The sequence below is a fragment of the Cebidichthys violaceus genome, unplaced genomic scaffold (assembly GCF_023349555.1).
Source record: "Cebidichthys violaceus isolate CVI_PGR_0920_01 unplaced genomic scaffold, fCebVio1.0.p SCAF_73, whole genome shotgun sequence".
NCBI classification, from domain to species: domain Eukaryota; kingdom Metazoa; phylum Chordata; class Actinopteri; order Perciformes; family Stichaeidae; genus Cebidichthys; species Cebidichthys violaceus.
In genome coordinates, this window is record NW_027176957.1 from 645869 (window position 1) to 667982 (window position 22114).

The 22114-nt window shown below is 42.4% G+C and overlaps 3 protein-coding genes across 6 annotated transcripts; 1 reads left to right on the top strand and 2 right to left on the bottom strand.

Moving 5' to 3' along the window:
* Positions 1-305: 305 nt before the first annotated feature.
* LOC137892009 (DEP domain-containing mTOR-interacting protein-like) lies at positions 306-3563 on the bottom strand. Its single transcript, XM_068736892.1, has 5 exons — positions 3427-3563; positions 1693-1854; positions 1180-1250; positions 970-1074; positions 306-719 (listed from the first exon to the last, which is right to left on the bottom strand). The coding sequence occupies exons 1-5, from the start codon at positions 3443-3445 to the stop codon at positions 591-593; spliced, it is 486 nt and encodes a 161-aa protein (XP_068592993.1). The 5' UTR covers positions 3446-3563; the 3' UTR covers positions 306-590.
* Positions 3564-5751: 2188 nt separating this feature from the next.
* Positions 5752-10659, bottom strand: LOC137891995 (zinc finger protein 771-like). 2 transcript variants are annotated; one of them, XM_068736872.1, is made up of 3 exons: positions 10258-10659; positions 7737-8176; positions 5752-6058 (listed from the first exon to the last, which is right to left on the bottom strand). In XM_068736872.1, the coding sequence occupies exons 1-3, from the start codon at positions 10391-10393 to the stop codon at positions 6041-6043; spliced, it is 594 nt and encodes a 197-aa protein (XP_068592973.1). In that variant the 5' UTR covers positions 10394-10659; the 3' UTR covers positions 5752-6040. The 2 variants fall into 2 exon arrangements, with proteins under 2 accessions (XP_068592973.1, XP_068592972.1); XM_068736871.1 differs by lacking the exon at positions 5752-6058 and having other exon boundaries at positions 6734-8176.
* Positions 10660-13137: 2478 nt separating this feature from the next.
* zdhhc18b (zinc finger DHHC-type palmitoyltransferase 18b) lies at positions 13138-21173 on the top strand. 3 transcript variants are annotated; one of them, XM_068736879.1, is made up of 10 exons: positions 13138-13785; positions 14260-14420; positions 14511-14660; positions 14772-14909; positions 15095-15146; positions 15235-15337; positions 15446-15555; positions 16542-16635; positions 17997-18079; positions 18991-19051. In XM_068736879.1, the coding sequence occupies exons 1-9, from the start codon at positions 13508-13510 to the stop codon at positions 18036-18038; spliced, it is 1128 nt and encodes a 375-aa protein (XP_068592980.1). In that variant the 5' UTR covers positions 13138-13507; the 3' UTR covers positions 18039-18079; positions 18991-19051. The 3 variants fall into 3 exon arrangements, with proteins under 3 accessions (XP_068592980.1, XP_068592979.1, XP_068592981.1); XM_068736878.1 differs by lacking the exon at positions 17997-18079 and having other exon boundaries at positions 18991-21173; XM_068736880.1 differs by lacking the exons at positions 17997-18079; positions 18991-19051 and adding an exon at positions 17344-17758.
* The last annotated feature ends 941 nt before the right edge of the window (positions 21174-22114 follow it).

The following is a 22114-nucleotide window of genomic DNA, read 5'->3' on the forward strand; positions in this document are numbered from 1 at the left end:
CCAAAAATACATTTTCCCATCGACTTCTATTGATAAAGAGACGTCTGTGTCTCAGCAGATTATCCCTTATTTAAATCATTAGGTCTTGAAAGTTGTTAAATGCAGTAATATCCGAATACAGGTATTTTCTTTCCTTAAAGAATGACTTAAGAAGCCAAAGCTTCGTGAGTTAAAGCTGCATTCTCTCTAGTGTCCACCAGGGGGCGACTCCTCTGGTTGTATAGAAGTCTAGTGTAAAATGACTCTACTTCTCTCTTGATTTATTCCCTCAGTAAACATTGTAAACATGAGTTTATGGTCTCAATCTCTAGTTTACAGTCTTCTTCAATACAGCATGATGTTCATTTAGTACATTATGCTCCATTTAGAGTCAAACACACCATAAAGAGGGGATGATTTAGGGGCGGGGCTACACGCTGATTGACAGGTCTCTACCAGAGACGTGTACGGCGTCTCTACGTCACTCCTCCTCAGTCCAGATATGGTCACTTCCTGTTTACTGGTTGCAAAAAACAACAACATGGCAACAACCGTAATCCAAGATGGCGGCAGCGAAATCACCGAACTCGAGTCAGTGTCTCTCTCATTGCTCAGTGGTCGGTCTCCTCCATCACCTCCATCACCACCGTTCTGGGCCCGGTGAGGATCAGGTGGCTGACGCTCCGGTAGTCCAGATTCAGGACGTTGAGCCCGTTGAGCGAAACCACAAACTGACAAACCTGCAAGGCGAAGAAGAGAGCGAAGCGGTGAGAGTAAAATGAGGGAGGGAGGGAGAGACTGACTCACTTGAAACTCTGCTGAATGAATGACTGAATAATAATCCTTTACTGTTCCTGTACCACGAGATGCCACATCCACACAAACTATTGAAATGAGAAGGAAAACCCCAACTTCTCCTGCCAAATTCAGCACATTTCTTTACACGACTTCGCTCCTTCTTCCTCCGACTACATTTCCCACGATGCCTACCTTCATCCCAGCGGCGGCTGCCGGGCCGCAGGGCTCCACAGCCTGGACGTGACACGGCCGGTTTCCTCTCACCACAAAGCCCCAACCCACCGCGTCGCCCACGATCTGCAGACGCACAGAGACAAACCGTAGCAGACGAGGCTTCAGGAAAGTCCAGAAGAAACACGACCGACTCCACCACTGTTTAAAGAGGATACACTGTCAACGTACTGTGAATGTCTTCTTGATGTAGGGTCCTCCTGGTCTCTGCAGCTCCTCTGTGCTCACCGGCCTCTTCAGGACTAAACACCAAAACAAAAGTCAAAAAAGGTTGCTGTTGTTTTTTGCAACCAGTGAACAGGAAGTGACCATATTTGGACTGAGGAGTGACGTAGAGACGCCGTACACATCTCTGGTAGAGACCTGTCAATCAGCGTGTAGCCCCGCCCCTAAAGCATCCCCTGCTTTATGGTCTGTTTGACTCTAAATGGAGCATAATGTACTAAATGAACATCATGCTGTATTGAAGAAGACTGTAAACTAGAGATTGAGACCATAAACTCATGTTTACAATGTTTACTGAGGGAATAAATCAAGAGAGAAGTAGAGTCATTTTAGACTAGACTTCTATACAACCAGAGGAGTCGCCCCCTGATGGACACTAGAGAGAATGCAGCTTTAACTCATGAAGAACCACAGTTTGCCGCCTGACAAAAAACATCACATCCATATTTTTTTTTTTACCTGATTTGGGGTTGTAGAGCACCGGGGAGGAGGAAGAGGAGGAGGAGGAGTTGTTGGATGGACCAACTCTTCTTCTGCTGTATCTGCTGCCGTCGCTGCAGCTCCTCATCCGGGCTCCTCCCTGACCTCCTGCCACCTCCTTCGCCTCCTTAGAAGGAGCCACTGACAGGGAGGGAGAGGAAATCATTATGAGCTATTTTTAATTTTTAATAACCACAATCCAAACTGACCCAGTTTTCTCTTCCTCAATCAATCTTTAAGACGATTGTGAGAGATCAAATAGAGAGATAAGAGGGACAAACAGGGGGACCTTTAACAACGTGGGACCCCAACTTCCCCTCTGATATCCTGAGGCCATGAATATGAGATATGAGTTTACGGTTCATTAGAATCCCTCCTCTCTGTAGCGGAGGCTGGTTTGAGTGTGAACGCCTCCGTGCGTGTTATAAACAAAAGCTTGAAAAACCCACGTAGGTACAACCGGACAAAGACGGTGCTTGTGGGTAAATATTAAAGTCAACACAGACTTACAGCTTCACATGGGGGGGGCGGAGGGGGACCTCCAACAAGCCGTCACGTTTAAACATCAACAGCTCGGTGGTGGACAGTCAGTCAATATACAGACGACTCAATCGTTTACTGATTTAAACATTTTGCATGAAGAACCATTTAGTTCTGAATCTCTTTTCCACACACACACACACACACACACACACACACACACACACACACACACACACACACACACACACACACTTAATTGGATCATTTTCTGATAAGACCTCACACACCCAGATAATAAAACAATGGTAAAAAGATAAAAAGTTAATTTACTGGTGGATGAAACGTGTCCTTTGTCTCATCACAACAACTTCTTCTTCTTCTTCTTCCTGTTCAGGATAATCATCGCTCCATTACTTCCTCTACTGCACCGTAAACACGACCATAACGATTTGTTAAAACGTGTGTGTGTGTGTGTGTGTGTCAATAAAATCGATGATCCCATCAGGTCAAAAGTTCTGTTAACAGCAACACCTTTACTCACGTGTTTTGCGTGACGTAAGTAAATGTGTTATATATTTATTATGTATTTATCTCCTGATTCATTTCTCTATAAATAAAAGTCGCTCATCTTACATTCAACAATAACCTGTTTCAGGTTTTATGAAAATAAAACAAGATTTCAGTGTTTAAAGGCTCTAATTATGTAACAGAGGAGTTGAACATCTGGCTGTTTGGACAGATGTGTTTTGTTCATTTAGCAACAAAAAAACAAAGAAACACGCAAACTCAGCTTGATTCTGATTATGGTACGACAGCATCTAACGGACGACGTCCACCTTCATACTGCTGACGATGATGATGAGATCACATCCTCACAGACTCTAAATGTTGATGACATCATCCCGGTGAAGCAAAGGTTGAATGAAACCAACAACAGGGCTTTGTATGTAAATGCTCCGTCACAGGTTCTGTCTGAGGACGTTTGTCCCCGTCTCATTCTCTACTCTCTGTTATCCAGTAAAAGGCTAAATAGAAAACTCACTTTAAGAGTTATGATTTACCACAACTATGACCTACAACACTGTGCAACAAGTGACTAACAAAGAAAAGATCAAACTAAAATGGTCTTTAAACATCGTAGCTTTAGGACATTTGTTGGCTCCTGACCTCTTTGCTACACAATCCGCTGTAATAACGGCCTCCTGACATTTAAATGGAAGAGGTTCTTACCTGCTGTTCGAGGTCCCATCTCTCAGTGGATCATCCAGAAGAAGAAGAAGAAACTTTAACCTCTCCAGAAGACGGTCGGTCTGTCTCTGTCCTCTCTCTGTCCTCCGCTGGTCAGTTAAACGCGTCAGTGTGTGTTAACAGCTCTGAAAGCGAAGGTAGTCAACAGGTGAGAAAAAAACACACAGTGTGTGTGTGAGCTAAATATTAAACCCTTAAACAAACACACCGACTCTGTGGAGGAGGAGGAGGAGGAGGAGGAGACACATCTCCAGGAGGATTTGTCCTCTCTGTGTTAGTAACATAATATTAACAAGACACAATTACATTTATTTTGTTATTATAAACTATTTAATTGTATTATTTATTAAAATTTAGATTCAAAGAATCTGCAAAGCAAATCAAGAAAAAATAACTTTTATTCAAAGAATCTTAAGATTGAAGATGCTTTATGTGAAATCTTCTTATTATTATATTATTATACATCATTTGTGGTATTTCTGTCTTTACTGTGCAGATAAGAACAAACAAAAAGCTTCACCAAATCAAGAGCTTCTCTTTGTTCTCATTATAGCAACACATAATATTCAAAAACGACTTTTGAATAAATGATATCCAGTAAAACATTAAACCTGTAAAATTATAGAGAATAAAAATCTGGATGGTTTTAGAAGATTCATTTCAGAGATTAAAGTCGTTTGTCCTGAAGAGGAGGCCTCGTTGTTAAAGCGTTCCCTCAGCTTCGGCTGTTAGGCAACAAGGTGTGGTTTCTCCTTCTATATACCTGAGCTTCAGCCCGGTTGCCATGCAGCTGGGGAGGAAAAGGAAACACAAAGATCATTTCTGCTCCGACGGACGGAGCAGGAGCAGGAGCAGCGGAGATTTTCCATCAGTCGATGCCAGTCTGCTTTCAGAAGTGTGTCGTGTTTTCTGTCACAAAAAGCTCTTTTCAAATGAGTTCATTTAAAAACGTAGATTTTTAGATAAACGTAGATGAATTCAAACAGATAAACGGTGTTTTAAAAGCAGCACCAAACACGTCTGAACCCGTCAGTCATCTGGACAACGTGGCTGAGAATGACAACCAAGAAAAAGAAAAAAACAACAACAACAACAATAACAACAACATCATCATCATCATCATCATCACGCTGCAGACAGAGCAAACACGCTTCTGATAAACACACATTCTTCTCTGTCTGCAGGAGACGACATTCCTCAGAGCTGATCGACGATCGATCAGCTGCTTCAGTTCCTTATCAGGACAAGAAAACACAATCAATCAGGAAACAGCTGTTCTAAATGTTTGTTTTTACACAGCGACACACGTTCATTAACACCTCGGATCGGTTTCTGTTGTGGTAGATAACAATTTGAGCCACTTGTAGAAAGTATTCTATGAACAGTGAACGTGTTTGTAACTTTGTCCCAATTATTAATAAGCATGTTAGCATGCCGACGTTAGCATTTAGCTCACATAGTTTTTTTTATACAGACGTACCGGGTCATGTGACGCCGTACGTTTACATCGTCGTCGGTCCCGATATCTTTTCTCGATCAAACGGATCTCAGTGTTTGATATTATCTCAATAAACAACATTTCAATCCTTTATTATAAAGTCAGCTATTATACCAAGACTGGATCCGTGGTATGTTTTCAGTTTGACTTCATTCTATATTCTAATAATACTTTGTTAGGTTTAGGAAAAGATCGGGAAATAGGCAAGTTTAAGAAAAGATCGTGAAATACTTCGTTAAGTTTAGGAAAAGATCGTGACATACTTAGGTTTAGGAAAACATTGCAAAACACTTAGTTAGGTTCAGAAAAAGATCATGAAATACTTAGTTAGGTTCAGGAAAAGATCGTGAAATATTTAGCTAGGTTTAGAAAAAGATCGTGAAATACTTAGTTAGGTTTAGGAAAAGATCGTGAAAAACTTAGGTTCAGGAAAAGATCGTGAAATATTTAACTAGGTTTTGGAAAAGATCGTGAAATACGTTCGTACGTTACTAAAAATAAATCAACATTGACTTCTTGTTTCACACGGAGAACAAACAGCGGCCTCCTGGCTGACAGAACACCGTTTGTTGGACCCGTCCACCTCCCCTCCCGTACGCCTTCCGCGATCTATAAACTTCCTCGTTACGTGGATTACATTAAAAATAAGGTGGTAGGTATAGCTACTAATGCTGGATTACACCAGCCTGGACAAACAGACATTTTGAAGCTGGTAAAAGCTTTAATTCAATGTTTAAAGCTTACGAACTTATCTTGCAAACCGAGCCAAACTTTTACATGTGAACGTTTGGGTCCTGATCTATCCAACCAACTGGTTCCACTGCCAACAAATAAAAACCAGAGTCAGCAGTCTCTTAACCTTTGACACAGTGACTCCATGAGCTCTGAAGGTCCTGTGGCAACACAGCAGCATGTCTGTGTCACTTACTTTATTTGTTTACTCTCCACTTAGAAACAAATGCAATTCAATGGAGAGTGGCAGATGTTAGGACTTCATCACAGGTCAAGGCTCAAGTGAAGTCCTAAGTTTCACGTCCAGGAGGTGACGTCATCTCTTCTGCCTGGACTTGGGCTGTTCTCGTCGGACACCTCTGGCGCTCAGATCTGGTTCTTTTTCTAGAGCAAATAAAGCTCAGTTAAATCACATTAGTCCAGTTCATAGTATAGAAAACAGTCCATCAACTATCCTGCATCAGCAGCTACTGAAGCTCAGTGCTAGAGGAGGAAAGGTTTGATTAAACAGCGAGCTATACTTTCTATTGTTTAGTGTCTTACTGATCAAAGGTGGAGTTGAACGAAGTTTCCACACAATGATAATTGAAAAGGTTATCCAAATGAAAAAGTGTCAGCTAGTTTGTTTCTTTAAATTCACTTTTTCTGGGATGTTTTTCTACTTTAGCAGCAGGTAAACTATGTATGTATGTATGTATGTATACATACACTCATATGTATACATATGTGTGAGTTTACCTGCTGCAAAATATAATATAAATTATATATATATATATATATACACACACACACTAGATATATATGTGCATATACATATGGGGATAAATTGGTTATTGTATTTTCCATATAATGGTATCTAACTGTAAAATTGTATATGTATTGGTAGTATGTAATATGCTAAACTAAACCTACATAAAATCACATGATGCATTTGCAGCTATACTAAAATGTTGATAGATAGATAGATAGATAGTATTTCTTCACTTTTGTCTTTGTGTCTACATGCTGCGGTGTGTCTTATATTTCATAAAAAGTAATACCAAGTTTTTGTGAGGGAAATGTCTTTAATCTTTGATTTTTGATTGCTGGGGAAAAAAAATAAAATAAAATCCTGCCAATGACACACATTTGAGTTCAGGACCTCCCAGACAACATACATGCTGAAAATCACACATTTTTACCGTATGAATTCAAAGATTTCCCAAACCAAAAGTTCTTAAAAACTGTATTTTCAAGTTGTTCCCATCGTAGAATTGTAGTACAAAAACAATTGCGTGAAATGAACAACTAAATGGTTTCTCCCGCGTGGACAATCGGGCGTCGTCTCATGCGGCGATTCGGCGCAAATCTTTCACTCAAGCCGTTTAACCAAACAGTTCCTCGCCTGTGGGCAGTCAGGCGTCGTGTCAGACAGCCACGTCGTGTGAATCGTTCACAACAAACTGAACGGTTTCTCCCCCGCGTGGCTCGTCAAGTGTTGTTTGAGATTACCTTGATGCGAGAATCCTTTACCGCAAAATGAACAGCTAAACCGTTTCTCCCCAGCGTGGATTGTCATGTGTCGCGTCAGATGACCCTGTTGTGTGAATCTTCTGCTACATAATGAACAGCTGAGCGGTTTCTCCCTCGTGTGGACGGTCATGTGTCGCGTCAGGTTACCCTGTTGTGTGAATCTTCTACTACAAACTGAACAGCTGAGCGGTTTCTCCCCCGTGTGGACGAACGTGTGTCGTTTCAACTGTTCCTCTTGTGCAAACCCCCTTCCGCAATCCGAACAGCTAAACGGTTTCTCCCCCGTGTGGAGAGCAAGGTGTCGTTTCAAGTGTTGATTAAGTGTGAATTCTTTACCACAAACTGAACATCTGAACGGTTTCCCCCCAGAGTGGGTTCTCCCGTGTCTAACCAAACTGGCACTGGAACTGAAACTTGCTTTACAAACTGGGCAGCCGAAACGTTTCCCATCCGAATGAACTCCTGAGGGTGAGAGTTTCTGCAGACGTCCCCCGTGGCCAAAACTTCTAGCTCCTTCCACACACCCAGCATCCCATTCATCATCACTCACAGGTACGTCAGTCTCAGACTCAGAGGAGGATGAAGTCTCGTCATCGGATTCAGAGGAGGATGAGGTCTCGTCACAAGTAGCTGGTTGAAAAGGGCCGTCTGGATCCGAGTCGCTGGCCGATTCTGATCCACCACAGTTATCCTCGCCGGCTTCCGTTTTCAAACGCTCTGCCCCTCTGCCGTCCTCAGTGCGGCTCTCGTGAAGCCGTGAGGACTGATCTTCCTCATCGGCGTCCTCTTCGGTCTTCACGATGACCGACGTAAAAGGGAAGTCGATACAGACTTCCTCCGGCCCTTGGAGCTGCTCTACCTCCTGAATGGAGAGCTCCACCCGCTCCTCTTTAATGTGCGGAGGTTCTGGATCCCCCTGGTACAGACCGGAGCTCCACTCATGCCGCTCGCAGGGAACCTCTTCTATAACCACCAACGGCCGCTGGACGTCTGTGGAGAACAACAAAATACATACGTACGCGTCTTAAACTGTGACTTCATGTCACTTTCAAAAAATTCCCTGGCAGGTGATTGGAGGACCAATCTGTCAATCAAACTCTTACTGAACCCGTCAGAAGACCCGTTCTTTGCTCTACTTTCTATGTCCAGTTCTGACATTACTGACGCTAATGCAGCATCTAGTGCTTTTACATTAATGCACCAGTAACACTAATCTAATTATAAAATATTTAACATAATATTTCTACTTTTAATACATTTTCGTGATTGCACTTAACTCAACGTTGCCTATCGTTACCAAACGTTAGTAAACATTTTAACTGCGGGACTTTTTAAAAGTTACTTTTAAACAGTTGTGGAAGTATTCCGATCTTTTACTGCAGTAAAAGTACCAACAGCTGACTGAAAATACTCCTCTGGTGCATTCAGTGAGAAATCAAATACTTCACCTCAATCTCACAACTAGAACTCTGTTTAAATCTGTGCACTACTGTTTAGTTAGTTCATTTAATATTATTCCGTTTCATTCAGTGTGCTTTGATCGGGCTTAATCTTTAATGTTTATCCAGAAAGTTTGGCGCGCTTCTCCTCACACAGCGTTGCCAACACCTGTGCAAAAAGTACATCAAAACGTGCGGCCTGATCTGGAATCGTGAGCTATGCATTTTCTAGAGATTCGCCCAGCGGTTTTCCCAAAAATGGAGCAAAATTTCCACATTGACTTGAATGGGGTTTCGTCGTGAAGAGAGCTAAAAAAAACCCACTTAACTTTGGACCCATATTGACCAGCCATACATTAACATAAAAAAATGATTCAAAGTTTAAAACGTAGACAAAACGCTGGACATTATTGAGCCAAATGGATATTTTGATAGCTAGCACAGTTTTCATGAAGTTACAGATTAAGTTTCAGGAAAAGTTTGGGTCTGTTTCAGATTTTATAATGGGTGTGTGTTGCACAGCTCGTTAAGTGCTAGAGTGATGACATCACGGTCAGAGTGGAGCAGAGCAGGAAAATATTCTGTGATTTTTTTTACAAACAAATTGCTCCCATTCCCACAATTTTTACTCTTTATACACCATTTTTGGCCACAGAGCGACATGAACTCCAACCGACTGCTCCATTAGACTCCATGTTAAATCTGACCACTAATTTCTCAAAGAAAGCAGACGGTACCAGTTCTGTCTCTTGTGCTGGAGCTCACATTTTTAACACCACAAACATAAAAACCACATCAGACGTTCAGCAGAGTCTTATCTCTCTCATGGTCCACTTATGTTATTGATTGGACTCATGGTTTTGGTATAAAGTGCATATGTTTGACAGGTAGTTTTGTTGAAAATCCCTGTTTACTCTAATCTCTCATAATTAGCCTCTAACACACAGGTTCTCCAATCAATCACCATGACAACCACTGACACACATGCACCCAAGCACACAGCTGTGTGACATGAGCTCGTTAGTGCAGTTGATGAACACAGACACGCACACACATGACTTGGAGATATCCAGTCACATTATGATTATTATGGTGTGCGTCCCCCCCCCCCCCCCCCCCTCTCTCTCTCTCTCTCTCTCTCTCTCTCTCTCTCTCTCTCTCTCTCTCTCTCTCTCTCTCTCTCTCTCTCTCTCTCACCCACCCAGCCCCACCCTTTCAAAATAAATGCCCCACACAGTGAATTCTAACTGGAATGCTTGTGATGAAGTCTGTCATTTAACAACCTCAGTTTGTGTGTCAAACATTATGATTCTATTATGAATCTAAAATGCAGAAAAGAGAAGCAATATCTCAATTGAACCTCAATGATACTACCGGCAACATCTGCGTGTATAAATATTGCGACGTCTTCGGGCACACTGTCAACATTTCTTGTGAAATTTTCTAGTTGTATATATTTTGCATTTTTATATTTAATATTTTTACTCTGTTATTTTATTTACATGTACCATAAATGCTGCTGTAGCAAAAAAAATGTCCCCTTGCGGGATTAATAAAGTGTCTGTCTGTCTGTACCCACTGGGTCAGTTTAAAAGAATGTGAACAGAACACGAGGACTCAAAGTGAACCGACCTGCTCTAGTCTGGAGTAGTCTCCGTCGCTCCTCCTCGTACTCTGCTATCGTTCGTTCAAACAGACTGAATATCTCTTCAGCAGCCGCAGTTAGTCGCTGGTTGACTAAACATCTCAGCATTTGGACTTTAGACATTTTCACACAACTTCTTCTCCGTTAAAAAGCCCGCCGTTTACTCTCCATTAAGCGCTAACAAGCTAACAAGCTAACAAGCAGTGTGTCGCTAACTTCCGGTCCCCGTCGGTCTGTTTCCGGTTAGCACGAGACGCTAACTTCGATAGCTTTATAGGCTACCAGGAGAGGTAAAAAAACTAAACATGTCCATTGTCATTCGCGCCAAATAGCAACATCCGACTTGGTTCTTCTTCTTCTTCTTCTTCTTCTTCTTCTTTGATGGTTTACGTCAGTTTGCATCCACAATGTCGCATTACTGCCACCCTCAGGTCTTTATTAGCCCCTTCATCAGATTCTTCTTCTTCTTCTTTTAGTTTAATGGCGGACTACAAACCAACGTTTGAGGTGCATGCTGCCACCTACTGGACCGGAGTGTGTAACATCATGACTTTATGACAGTTATCATTTAAACACAATACTAATGTTACTTATAAATAACTTAATAAAACAAAAACAAAAACAACTTCACATAGAAGTTATATTTTGGATATTAAACCCATTCCATTCATAAATGTACATGAAGCTCAGAGAGAACCAGGACATTCTGATGTAGCATGATTTGATTTGAAGTGAGCTCATGAATGAGATTTTAAAGGGCTTTAATTTTGAAATCCTACATCAGGATGTCCTGGTTCTCTCTGACTGACACCTTGAGGTGGTCTGCTATTAACCTGAGGTGAAATGATTTTGTAACTATGCACCGTTTCCTCTAAAATCATATCTGAAATTAGACAAATTGTCTCATGAATGAAATTTTGAAGGGCTTTAATTTTGAAATCCTACATCAGAATGTCCTGATTATCCCTGAGTGACACTCTGAGGTGGTGTACCATTAATCTGAAGTGAAACTATTTTGTAACTATAGACCATTTCCTTTCAAATCTAATCTGAATTTCAAAGGAAGTTGGCTCATGAATGACATTTAGACAGGCTTTAATTTTGAAATGCTACATCAGAATGTCCTGATTATCCCTGAGCTACACTCTGGCGTTGTCTGCTATTAACCTGAATATTTTGTAACTATGGACCATTTCTTTTAAAATCTAATCTGAAATTAGAAGTAAATTGGCTCATGAATGAGATTTCAAAGGGCTTTAATTTTGAAATGCTACATCAGGATGTCCTGATTATCCTTGACTGACACTTTGAGGTAGTGTACTATTAATCTAAAGTGAAACTATTACGTAATAATAGACCATTTATTTAAAAAATTATTCTGAAATTATAAGGAAGTTGACTCATGCATGAGATTTTGAAGGGCTTTAATTTTGAAATACTACATCAAAGTGTTCTGATTATCCATAATTGACACTCTTGAGGTGTTTTACTATTAATCTGATGTGAAATTAGTTTTGAACTGTGGACAATTTCCTTTTAATTTTAATCAAAATTGGCCACTTAGTGTAACCTTGAAGTTCCTGAATTTGATGCAGTGTAGTCATTTTTAAGTCATACTCTGTAAATATATTCTTTATTAATATATTTGAATAAACACAATTACATTTTTCACTCATATGTATTGTGTTTAGTTATCATTTATACAATGTATACTTTTTCATTCATTAATTTAGTTTCATTGATGCATGTATCTATTTATTTATGTTTGTAATGTATTAATTAATGTATCTATGATTTACAGACTTATTGAATGAATGTGACATGTCCTGTCACGTTCACCGGAACTTTGCTCTTATTTTGAAGTCAGTTCTTACGCGCTACTACCGTAATGCCTTGTACATCACGCGTACCGCAAAACAACGTGCTCTTATTTTGAAGTCAGTTCTTACGCGCTACTACCGTAATGCCTTGTACATCACGCGTACCGCAAAACAACGTGCTCTTATTTTGAAGTCAATTCTTACGCGCTACTACCGTAATGCCTTGTACATCACGCGTACCGCAAAACAACGTGCTCTTATTTTGAAGTCAGTTCTTACGCGCTACTACCGTAATGCCTTGTACATCACGCGTACCGCAAAACAACGTGCTCTTATTTTGAAGTCAATTCTTACGCGCTACTACCGTAATGCCTTGTACATCACGCGTACCGTAAAACATGCTCTTATTTTGAAGTCAGTTCTTACATGCTACTACCGTAATGCCTTGTACATCACGCGTGCTGTAAAAACAACATGCTCTTATTTTGAAGTCAGTTCTTACACGCTACTACCGTAATGCCTTGTACATCACGCGTACCGTAAAACAATGTGCTCTTATTTTGAAGTCAGTTCTTACACGCTACTACCGTAATGCCTTGTACATCACGCGTACCGTAAAACAACATGCTCTTATTTTGAAGTCAGTTCTTACACGCTACTACCGTAATGCCTTGTACATCACGCGTACCGTAAAACAACGTGCGGTAATAACGCCCCTGTTATCTCGTTAACAGCTCCACAGCTTTCCGACTACGTCAAGTCACCCACACAGTGTCCGTTGATTTACCGGATTTTACTTTGAACGGATATTTATGGAGAGAGAAATATCGTAACTTAAGCGCAAGAAGTGTTTGATGCGTTATGTGGCTATTACTCTCTATGAATGTCATTAATGTAATGCGTGAATATCAATAGGAAAATGATGTCTTGTCACTTTTAAGCAAACAGTGCACACATAAAATTCTTCTTCTACCCAGGTTTCATCATATCTGCTTACAACCTCAGAAACATGTAGGCGCTTTATTTTGAAAGAACATCAACCGGAAATAAAACCTTTTCTTTGTTGTTAAGTTTGACAACAGCTGGTTCGACCGTTTCGCGACAGCGGAGCTAAAACCAGCACTTGTCACTGATGTGTCGGGTCTCTTTTCCCAGGAGAACATGTGATATTAGTGAAGTTCTAGTGGGTCGGGACCTCTGGAGATAAGGGTTCCGCTACTATGCGCGAGCTAACGAGCGAGCTAACAAGGGAGCTAACGAGCTAGCCGCGGCGACTGGTATTGTTTTCGGGGCGTACCGATGTTGCTCCGTTCAGCCGCTTCATGCACGGGCGGTGCCGGTGATGTCGTCGTCGACCGTTGGACGAATGCCCCGGTCCTCCGAATTGGGACAGAGCCGCAACGCTTCAGCGTAAACCATGAAACACTGCGAGTATCAACAAATCGACCCTCGGGCACTCCCGACCCCTCCACCTCCTCCTCCTCCACCACCACCTCCTCCTTCACCTCCACCCGGACGCGACAGTGACGAGACGGAGGAGCCGAAGAAGAGAAGACCGAGGAGAAAGTGGCAGGTTCACCCGGGAAAGAACCGTTTCTACTGCGATGGACGGATCATAGTGGCCCGTCAGAGCGGGGTCCTGCCCCTCACCCTGGGCCTGATCCTCATCACAACGGTTCTGTTCTTTATATTCGAGTGAGTTCGCTGCATCAGTGCGTTACTACGTTTGTGTTTAACCATCCTCTGTTTTGGTTATACATATTAATAAGACCATCATGTGCTATGATAGAGAATAGTGCCTGGATATTAAAAACAATGTCGTTATTTCTATCTCTGTAGTGAAAAGTGTTCCGTCTCCATGGAGGTCAGATGGTGATTAAAGACGCTGCGTGTTAATTAACACTGGATTCCCTGGTGGATGAAATACGTAGCAAGTTCTCCAGTCTTTAGATTTGGTCCTCATGCATTGTCATTCTCTCTGTCTGTCTGTCTGTCTGTCTCTCTCTCTCTCTGTCTGTCTGTCTCTCTCTCTCTCTCTTGCTCTCTCTCTCTCTCACTCTCTCTCTCTCTCTCACTCTCTCTCTCTCTCTCTCTCTGTGTCTCTCTCTCTCTCTTGCTATCTCTCTCTCTCTGTCTGTCTCCGTCTCTGTCCCCCCGTGTGTGTCACAGCTGTCCCTTCCTGGTCAAACACCTGACCAGCTGCATACCTGCGATAGGAGGAGGTCTCTTTGTGTTCGTGGTCGTCACCTTGCTCCAGACCAGCCTCAGCGACCCGGGCATCCTGCCCAGAGCGACGCCGGACGAGGCGGCGGACGTGGAGAAGCAGATCGGTGAGGAACCAGCACTCGACGGTGTTGCCTTCGATTGCTTCTGACCGCATGGTGTTTAGGTCTGATGTATTGTCGTCTCTCTGCCAACAGACAACACTGGGAACACCAGCTACCGGCCTCCACCGCGCACCAAGGAAGTCCTCATCAACCAGCAGGTGGTGAAGCTCAAGTACTGCTTCACCTGCAAGATGTTCCGGCCTCCGCGCACCTCCCACTGTAGCCTGTGTGACAACTGTGTGGGTGAGACACACACACACACACACACACACACACACACACACACACACACGGGGCGAGCTTCTCAACGTGTCGGCGCTGACGTCTTTGTGTTCCGGTGTGCTTCTCTTCCAGAGCGGTTCGACCACCACTGCCCTTGGGTGGGGAACTGCGTGGGGAAACGCAACTACCGCTTCTTCTACGCCTTCATCGTGTCGCTCTCCTTCCTGACGGCGTTCATCTTCGGCTGCGTGACCACGCATCTAGCGCTGAGTACGTGGGGTTTGTTTTGTTTTTTTGTTGCTGCTTTTAACACACCTGGCTCAAACGGCAGCTGCCAGTAGGTGTTTGTTTTGCCTCACCTGGGACTGCCAGGCGGGCGGAGTTTAACCGCTTCAGAGCAGGTTAGGTGCCGGATAACAAACGCACAGAGCATGTTGTTGTCTCCTCTCTTTCAGGGGCTCAAGGCGGAAGAGGTCTGGTGTTTGCTCTGCAGGAGAGTCCAGGCAGATATCCTTTAAATCACACACCTGTGTTTCAGGTTTTTTTTGGTTTTATTTCTCCCTCCTCCGACGCTCTCCTTGACCCGACCGTTCACTGCAGTGGAGCTGGTGATATGTTTCTTCTCAGTCTGGTCCATCTTGGGCCTCTCGGGCTTCCATACGTACCTGGTCGCTTCCAACCTGACCACGAATGAAGACGTGAGTTCTGCCTCGAGTTGGACTTGTTACAGTCGAGTTACTTTGGTGTCCTGTGGTACAGTATTAAGAGAATATGTTGATTTAAAAACTGTCTCATGTCTGTTCCAGATTAAAGGCTCCTGGTCAGGGAAGAGTGGAGAAGACGTCACCAACCCATACAGTCATAAAAACATCTTCATCAACTGCTGCTCTGTGCTCTGTGGACCCATGCCACCCAGGTCACTCCCTCACCCAATACTTTTTAATGTAAAAAAATTACTTTTTAATGTAAAAAAAATTACTTTTTAATGTAAAAAATTACTTTTTAATATAAAAATTTACTTTTTAATGTAAAAAATACTTTTTAATGTAAACATTTACCATAAAATGTAAAAATGTACTTTTTAATAAAAGGTACTTTTTAATAAAATGTACTTTTTAATATAAAAATGTACTTTTTAATAAAATGTACTTTTTAATGTAAACATTTACAATAAAATGTAAATATTTACATTTTAATGTAAAAATTTACTTTTTAATAAAATGTACTTTTTAATATAAAAATGCACTTTTTAATAAAATTTACTTTTTAATGTAAAAAAAAATACTTTTTAATGTAAAAAAATACTTTTTAATGTAAACATTTACATTAAAATGTAAAAATGTACATTTTAATGTAAAAATGTACTTTTTAATGTAAAAATGTACTTTTTAATAAAATTTACTTTTTAATGTAAACATTTACAATAAAATGTACTTTTACTTTGTACTTTTAAATTTAGCATTCAACACAGGACAGAGAATTTCCTAAATTGGTAAACACTAAAAAGACATATTTGCAAAAATTGTGATTATCACGATAAATTAAAACATTTAAAAAATAAAAAAAACACTTTGTGTTACTTGTTTCTGCTCGTAAACTTTACTGGAGACGTTTTAGTTTTTAAAATTTCAAAATGCATTGTTATGACATTCCATATCAATATAAATGAATACACAAGCAATGAGAAATAAAAAAAAAAAGATTTGGTAAATTTTCAAAGACAAATATTTGACTGTTTACCATGAATAAGCAGACTTTCTCGCATGTTGAATCGTGTCATACTATTCATGTTTTAAATGCTTCATCATCAGTTGATCTGTCAGCTATTTGTTTATGGCATCAGATCATTATTATTATTTAAATGTTCACATCAAACATTCAAATTCGTATGTTTTTCTCCAGCCTGATCGACAGACGAGGTTTCCTCCCCGAGGATGAATCTGTCCAGACGGCGGCCGTGGACATCGAGATGCCCGCTCTGGCCACTAAAAACGTGGTAGGAGGATCTTCTTCCCAGCCGGATTTTGGCTTGCAGGACCCCCCCCCCAACCCCCCCCCCCCCTCACCTGTGCCTGCTCCCCCCCTCACTCCCACCAGAACTCCTCCTCTGCCTGACTGTAGCTCCAACCCAGCGTCTGTCTGCTGCCTGTCGTTGACTTGTGTGTGTGTGTGTGTGTGTGTGTGTGTGTGTGTGTGTGTGTGTGTGTGTGTGTGTGTGTGTGTGTGTGTGTGTGTGTGTGTGTGTGTGTGTGTGTGTGTGTGTTAACCCCCACGTCTACTCTACTCACACTAAAGTCAGAGCTTTGGTATTTAGTACTTTTTCTCAGTGCAAACGAGACCTTTTTAAAATAGGTCAACTCGCACAATTTGAATTAGTTTGAATCAAATTGAAAAGCAGGTTAAAAAGAACTTTAAAAAAAAAAATTAAATTAGCTTTATTTTCAGAATGTGAGCTCAATATCAACCTACGCAGCAAAATCCCTTTGGGTTTTTTTTAATTAAAAAAAATGTAATTAAAAAAAAAAAAAAAAATTTTACGCAGCAAAATTTGGTTTGCTAGCATTCGCCCCCCTACGCTGGGTGTGTTGAGTTGAGCTTATAATGCATTATAATGCCGACGATTTCAACTTGAGGAAAATTGTGTTATTTGTTCCTTTTTTTTTTTTTTTTTTTAAAGTTGGGATGTGTTTTCCTTCTTTTGCAGGCCCAGACTAACTAGTCTCCTCCCGTTTCAACTCTTTGTGCTAAGCTAAGCTAAGCTAAGCTAAGCGGCTGCTGGCAGTAGCTTCAGTGTTCTCAACCCTTTCTTCATTTGTCGACTCGGGGTGTTTTTATGAGAAGGTACGGGATATTCAAAGAGTTGTAGAGCAGCTTGTGTTTACAGTGCGTTCACTGTGGTTCAGGTAGAGCAGCCGCTGCGGAGAACGTTCCTCGTTTGTGTTCCGTGTTGGTTCTCTCTCTGCTGTCTTAAAGTCAAAGTGCCAAATGATTTGTGACGCATCGAGCCCATCGTCCCTTCATGCTTTCATTACGTGTTTGATTTGTCCATCTTGTTTTTATACATATTTCTATATTGTCAGTATCTGAAATGTAAAATAATAAAAACATGCATTCCATCATCTGTGTGTCTACTCATTTATCATCGTACGGTTTGTCCACCTTCCCAACGTACACAAGGAATTTCCCGAGGGAAGAAAAGCTCCTAACACACACACACACACACACACACACACACACACACACACACAGTGTTTGTTTGTGTGTGTGTGTGTGTGTGTGTGTGTGTGTGTGTGTTCACTCGGTCCTAACTTGCTGTTCTGTGTGTCGTCTGTCTCCGTGTCCCGCCGCCAACACAAGGAGGTGAAACGTCTGGACTTTGCGGTGTTCTGCGCGGCCTGATTAGCCGCCGTTAGTGCAGCAGCAGTGGCGCTTTGAGCTCGGTAAGCCTGTTTCTAGAGAAAGGGAAAGCGAGTGCAGGGTCTCCTGTGCCCACCGCTGCTGCGCCTGCATGTCCTTGTTGGCTGGCTGCTGTGCTCCTGCACGGCTTCAATACATGCTTTCAGTGTTTCGGCTACTTTTGGCTCACCGTTTTGGTTTCGTGGTCCACAACGACTTCTTCGCCGTGTTACTCTCACATCGGCGTCGTCTCCAGCAGCAGCAGCAGATGTTGTCAGTGAGAAAGCTCCGATAAACCCGTCGTACACCGTCGCTCCAGCACCCAACGGCAGAAAGACAAAATTAGCGACTAGCTAGTGAACATGAAGGAGCATTTACAAAGCAGAAAAAAGGACAACCAATAGTGGACCTGCATTCATCAAGTGACCGGAAACTTGAACTCTGAACTATTTATTCATGTCTTGTATTTGACTTTGTTTAGATTCTTTTTTTTAATCCTATTTATGTGCGTCTTTTGTGACGTTACAAATTCCAGTATTAAGCTCTATGTGTGCAGATCACAGGCGCTCTATTGAGGAATACAAAGCGTGATGCACCCTGATCATATACAACACATGATAGCATTGCGAAGGTGACATCAACCCACGGCCGGAATAAACAGAAAGCTTGAGTTACATACTGGACAATGTTCCTTGGGCTGAACATCCATCAAATAGGATTCCCCAGGTCCAATGTGCCGCCACATGCAGATCTATAGCATGACACATTTGCATACTCCTGCTCCGGACCCACTCCTGTGGCCCGCTTGCACTCCCAACTTGCCTGTGATTTGCCTCGCTCAGCTGTTGATTCACTGAAGTGTTTTTAACGCCCTGCTGACTCCACTGACTCGTCTCATCAGTTCTTCTTCTTCTCCTTCTTCTTCTCCCCTTCCTCTTTCTCGTGCCTCTCCCAGTGCACACAGGGAACTAAAGGTCTGCTGGAGTCGGCCGCGATCCCTCCGCTGCTGTCCGCCTCGTGTCCTCAGGGGAAACCTCCCTCAGCTCACACCTGCCCAGACGGCGGCCCGGCGGTGAACTCCGACCCTTCGCCGGAGCTCTCCACGAGCTGCGGGGCCCGCCACGCCGCTAGCTCCCACGCCGCTAGCTCCCACGCCGCTAGCTCCCACGCCGATGGCTCTCAGCCACGTCGCGCCAAGACTCGGTCAAAGAAAAGCAAACGAGCGCCTTCGCATATTCCCGACCCTTCTTTCGAAGTCCCCGTCTCCCCTACCTCTCCGGACGCTGGCCCCAGCTCCAAAGCCGGGGGCCACGACGGTGCCGGCTTCGCCTCTTTGCACTGACTGAAATGAACTGGTCATTGTTCGAAGCTTGCATGCTGTAACACGGTCAGATACAAGTCAAAAACATGTGTTATTTGTTGGTCCTCTGAAAGCTCCGGGTCTTGCCGTTGCGTACGAGGATGACAATCACTAAGGTACGTGTTCATGTGTTCATGTGGTGGAAGTAGGAACTCTAGAGCAGATTGGACGTGTTCTGGCTGTAAAGGATCAACGAAGCACATGAAAAGATGGTGTACTGATGGAGCCATTATGCCTTTCCGATGATTCTCACGCAGAACATGAATTTTACCAGCATGTCAGATCCGTTGAATATTGTGAAATAGTGGCTTTGTTTTGGTCTTAAAGGGAAAATCCATTCCAAATGTTGAATTTGACATTTCTAATAACTTTGCGCAGCTCAGTTTTTGGCGTGAACTTGAGCCGCTTTCTCCGTCAAGTTGAACGGTAGAGAAACAGTCGGTGCCGATGACGCCATCTTGAGACAGAAAGGCAGCGGGTAGTTGAACAGGTCACGAGACTCCTGACGGCGACCGTGGAGCGTTTTCAAGAACATGAGGAGACCTGCCTTCAAATCAGACTGGTTTGGATGCACAGACGGGCGGTAGACGAACGCTCGTACGGCTCAGTTTTGCCCCGGGTTCCTTGAGCAGGTTAATCCGGCGCTGAGCGGAGAGCGCTGTCTGACGAGTTGCGTCTTATCTCCAACAGGTGATCGGTCGGGTTGAGATCCAACGACCGGACGGACGACTCAATTCACGTTCAAGTCTCCGCATTCGTTTTCTCCGCGCATTGTGTCCACATTTCTCTTCGTTGCCCGTCTGTAACATCTCAAACAAAGATGGTCACCAGGAGCAAACATCTGCATTTCAAACTGATGCAGGACGTTCTCCCAGCAGACCGCCGTTCGCGTCCCGCGCTTTAACTTCCCCATTGCTATGCAACGTCACGAAAGAAAGTCAGCTGCAACGTTACGTCGATGCGTCGCTATTTTAACGCAAACCACGATCTGTTGTCGAATCTTGACGTTAACCACGCGGCATCGACGCGTGACGCAAACACGTTTTTGAAAACGTTATTTGAGGTTCAGAACATCGACCTTCAACATGTCACTAAAACAGACACAATGGCAACATTTCATTCTGGAGACTGGGAGGTCAGTACATTTCACAACCCCAAATATGGTCATGTGATGTCATTGTCGCACCTTGAATTCAGATTTCGTGTGGATTTTCCCTTTAACTTTGCACACGCAGCAGCACAGTGTGTATTAGTTGTGTCTTTTTTGTACTGCTGCATAAATGGCAGTGAATGCAACTGCATGATAACGACTAAAGATGTATTCTCCATCGTGTTCATTTACATCCATTCGCACACCTCACAGATCCCGAACCACGTTTTAGTAGGAAAACTGTGATTTGGACTTGTTGTGTGTACGTGAACTGAAGCGGTACTGTTCAATCACTCCACGATTTAAAGCTTCCACGATATGCAAGTTCTACATGTGACACACATCATGTTGATCCTCATTGCAACACACACACACACACACACACACACACACACACTGATAGTGTTAACACTGAGCAGCATCATGTGCAGTATCCTCTCATCCGAACACATCCATGACGACACACACACACACACACACACACACACACACACACACACACACACACAAGTAATGCATTCCTGAGGAGGAAGACGTCGTCCTGTGTTTGTACACAAGCTGTTTGGTCATTTAAGACGATGCTGCCGTCAAAGTGAAGGAACAGGAAAATAAAGTCCAGTGAAGTAAAGAGGCTCGGTTTGTTTTCATGAACAGTGTGTGAGAAGTCAAACCGAACATCTGCATTAAAACGCTTGAAGTCATTCTGACTGAGGTCTCGTGTTCCTTCTGATCTAACGTCTTCTTCAGGCTTCATCACATCCTCACAAAGCAGAGCGAGCCGCCTGTAGACTCAGACTCAAGCAGCACTCAGCTGACTGAGAGTCAAGCTACTCATGAAGCTCGGCCAATCAGAGCAGAGCCGAACTGACGCTCCCACCTGAGGGACCGCCTTCCGAAAACACCGAGATCAATACAAACACAACATCACAAATATATATCATGAATCACATACAATTATTCATAAACTACTATATAATATACATAGAAAAAAGTAAGGAAAAATAGTGCATAATATTATTATTCAAAACATCATTTTTTGGGGAATACAGGCTCAAGTTCATCTTAGCAAAAGACCCAAATGTGTATTAATTCCTTCATATTATATACAAGGCATCTAGAAGATGCATCACAAAGGAGATAAAAAGTGATAAATATTGGCTTATTGTTTGTATTCCTGAAAAAAAAACTAAAAATGTTCTTTTGGGGCCAATCATTCATCACCATTACTCACTGTTTAAATATTGTTCTACTTTTTCTGTGTTTATTTCTACAGTAGTTTCTAGGATTATTGTTTTTCCAAATGTATTTGATTTCTAATATATATATATATATATATATATATATATATATATATATTATACATATTTCACATATGTATATATATATAAATATATATATATATACTCATTTTGTATGTTATATTTAATATATACTTGTTGAAGCAGCGTCATTCAGCTCGACTCTGAAGATTTGAGAGATAAACTGTCAGAGCTTGTAATACAGTGTGCAGATGTTTTGATGAAGTTCTGCAGTCGACCACTAGATGACAGCGATGACCTAAAGACATGG

Coding starts and splice junctions, on each gene's coding strand:
- LOC137892009 (XM_068736892.1), bottom strand. Junction 1,251..1,692: donor GCTCTACAACCCCAAATCAG/GTAAAAAAAAAA, acceptor TTTGGTGTTTAG/TCCTGAAGAGGCCGGTGAGC. Junction 1,075..1,179: donor ACATCAAGAAGACATTCACA/GTACGTTGACAG, acceptor GTGCGTCTGCAG/ATCGTGGGCGACGCGGTGGG.
- LOC137891995 (XM_068736871.1), bottom strand. CDS start 10,393: ATGTCTAAAGTCCAAATGCTGAGATGTTTAGTCAACCAGCGACTAACT. Junction 8,177..10,257: donor ACTACTCCAGACTAGAGCAG/GTCGGTTCACTT, acceptor TGTTCTCCACAG/ACGTCCAGCGGCCGTTGGTG.
- zdhhc18b (XM_068736878.1), top strand. CDS start 13,508: ATGAAACACTGCGAGTATCAACAAATCGACCCTCGGGCACTCCCGACC. Junction 14,910..15,094: donor GACCACGCATCTAGCGCTGA/GTACGTGGGGTT, acceptor CCTCTCTTTCAG/GGGCTCAAGGCGGAAGAGGT. Junction 15,556..16,541: donor TGTGGACCCATGCCACCCAG/GTCACTCCCTCA, acceptor GTTTTTCTCCAG/CCTGATCGACAGACGAGGTT.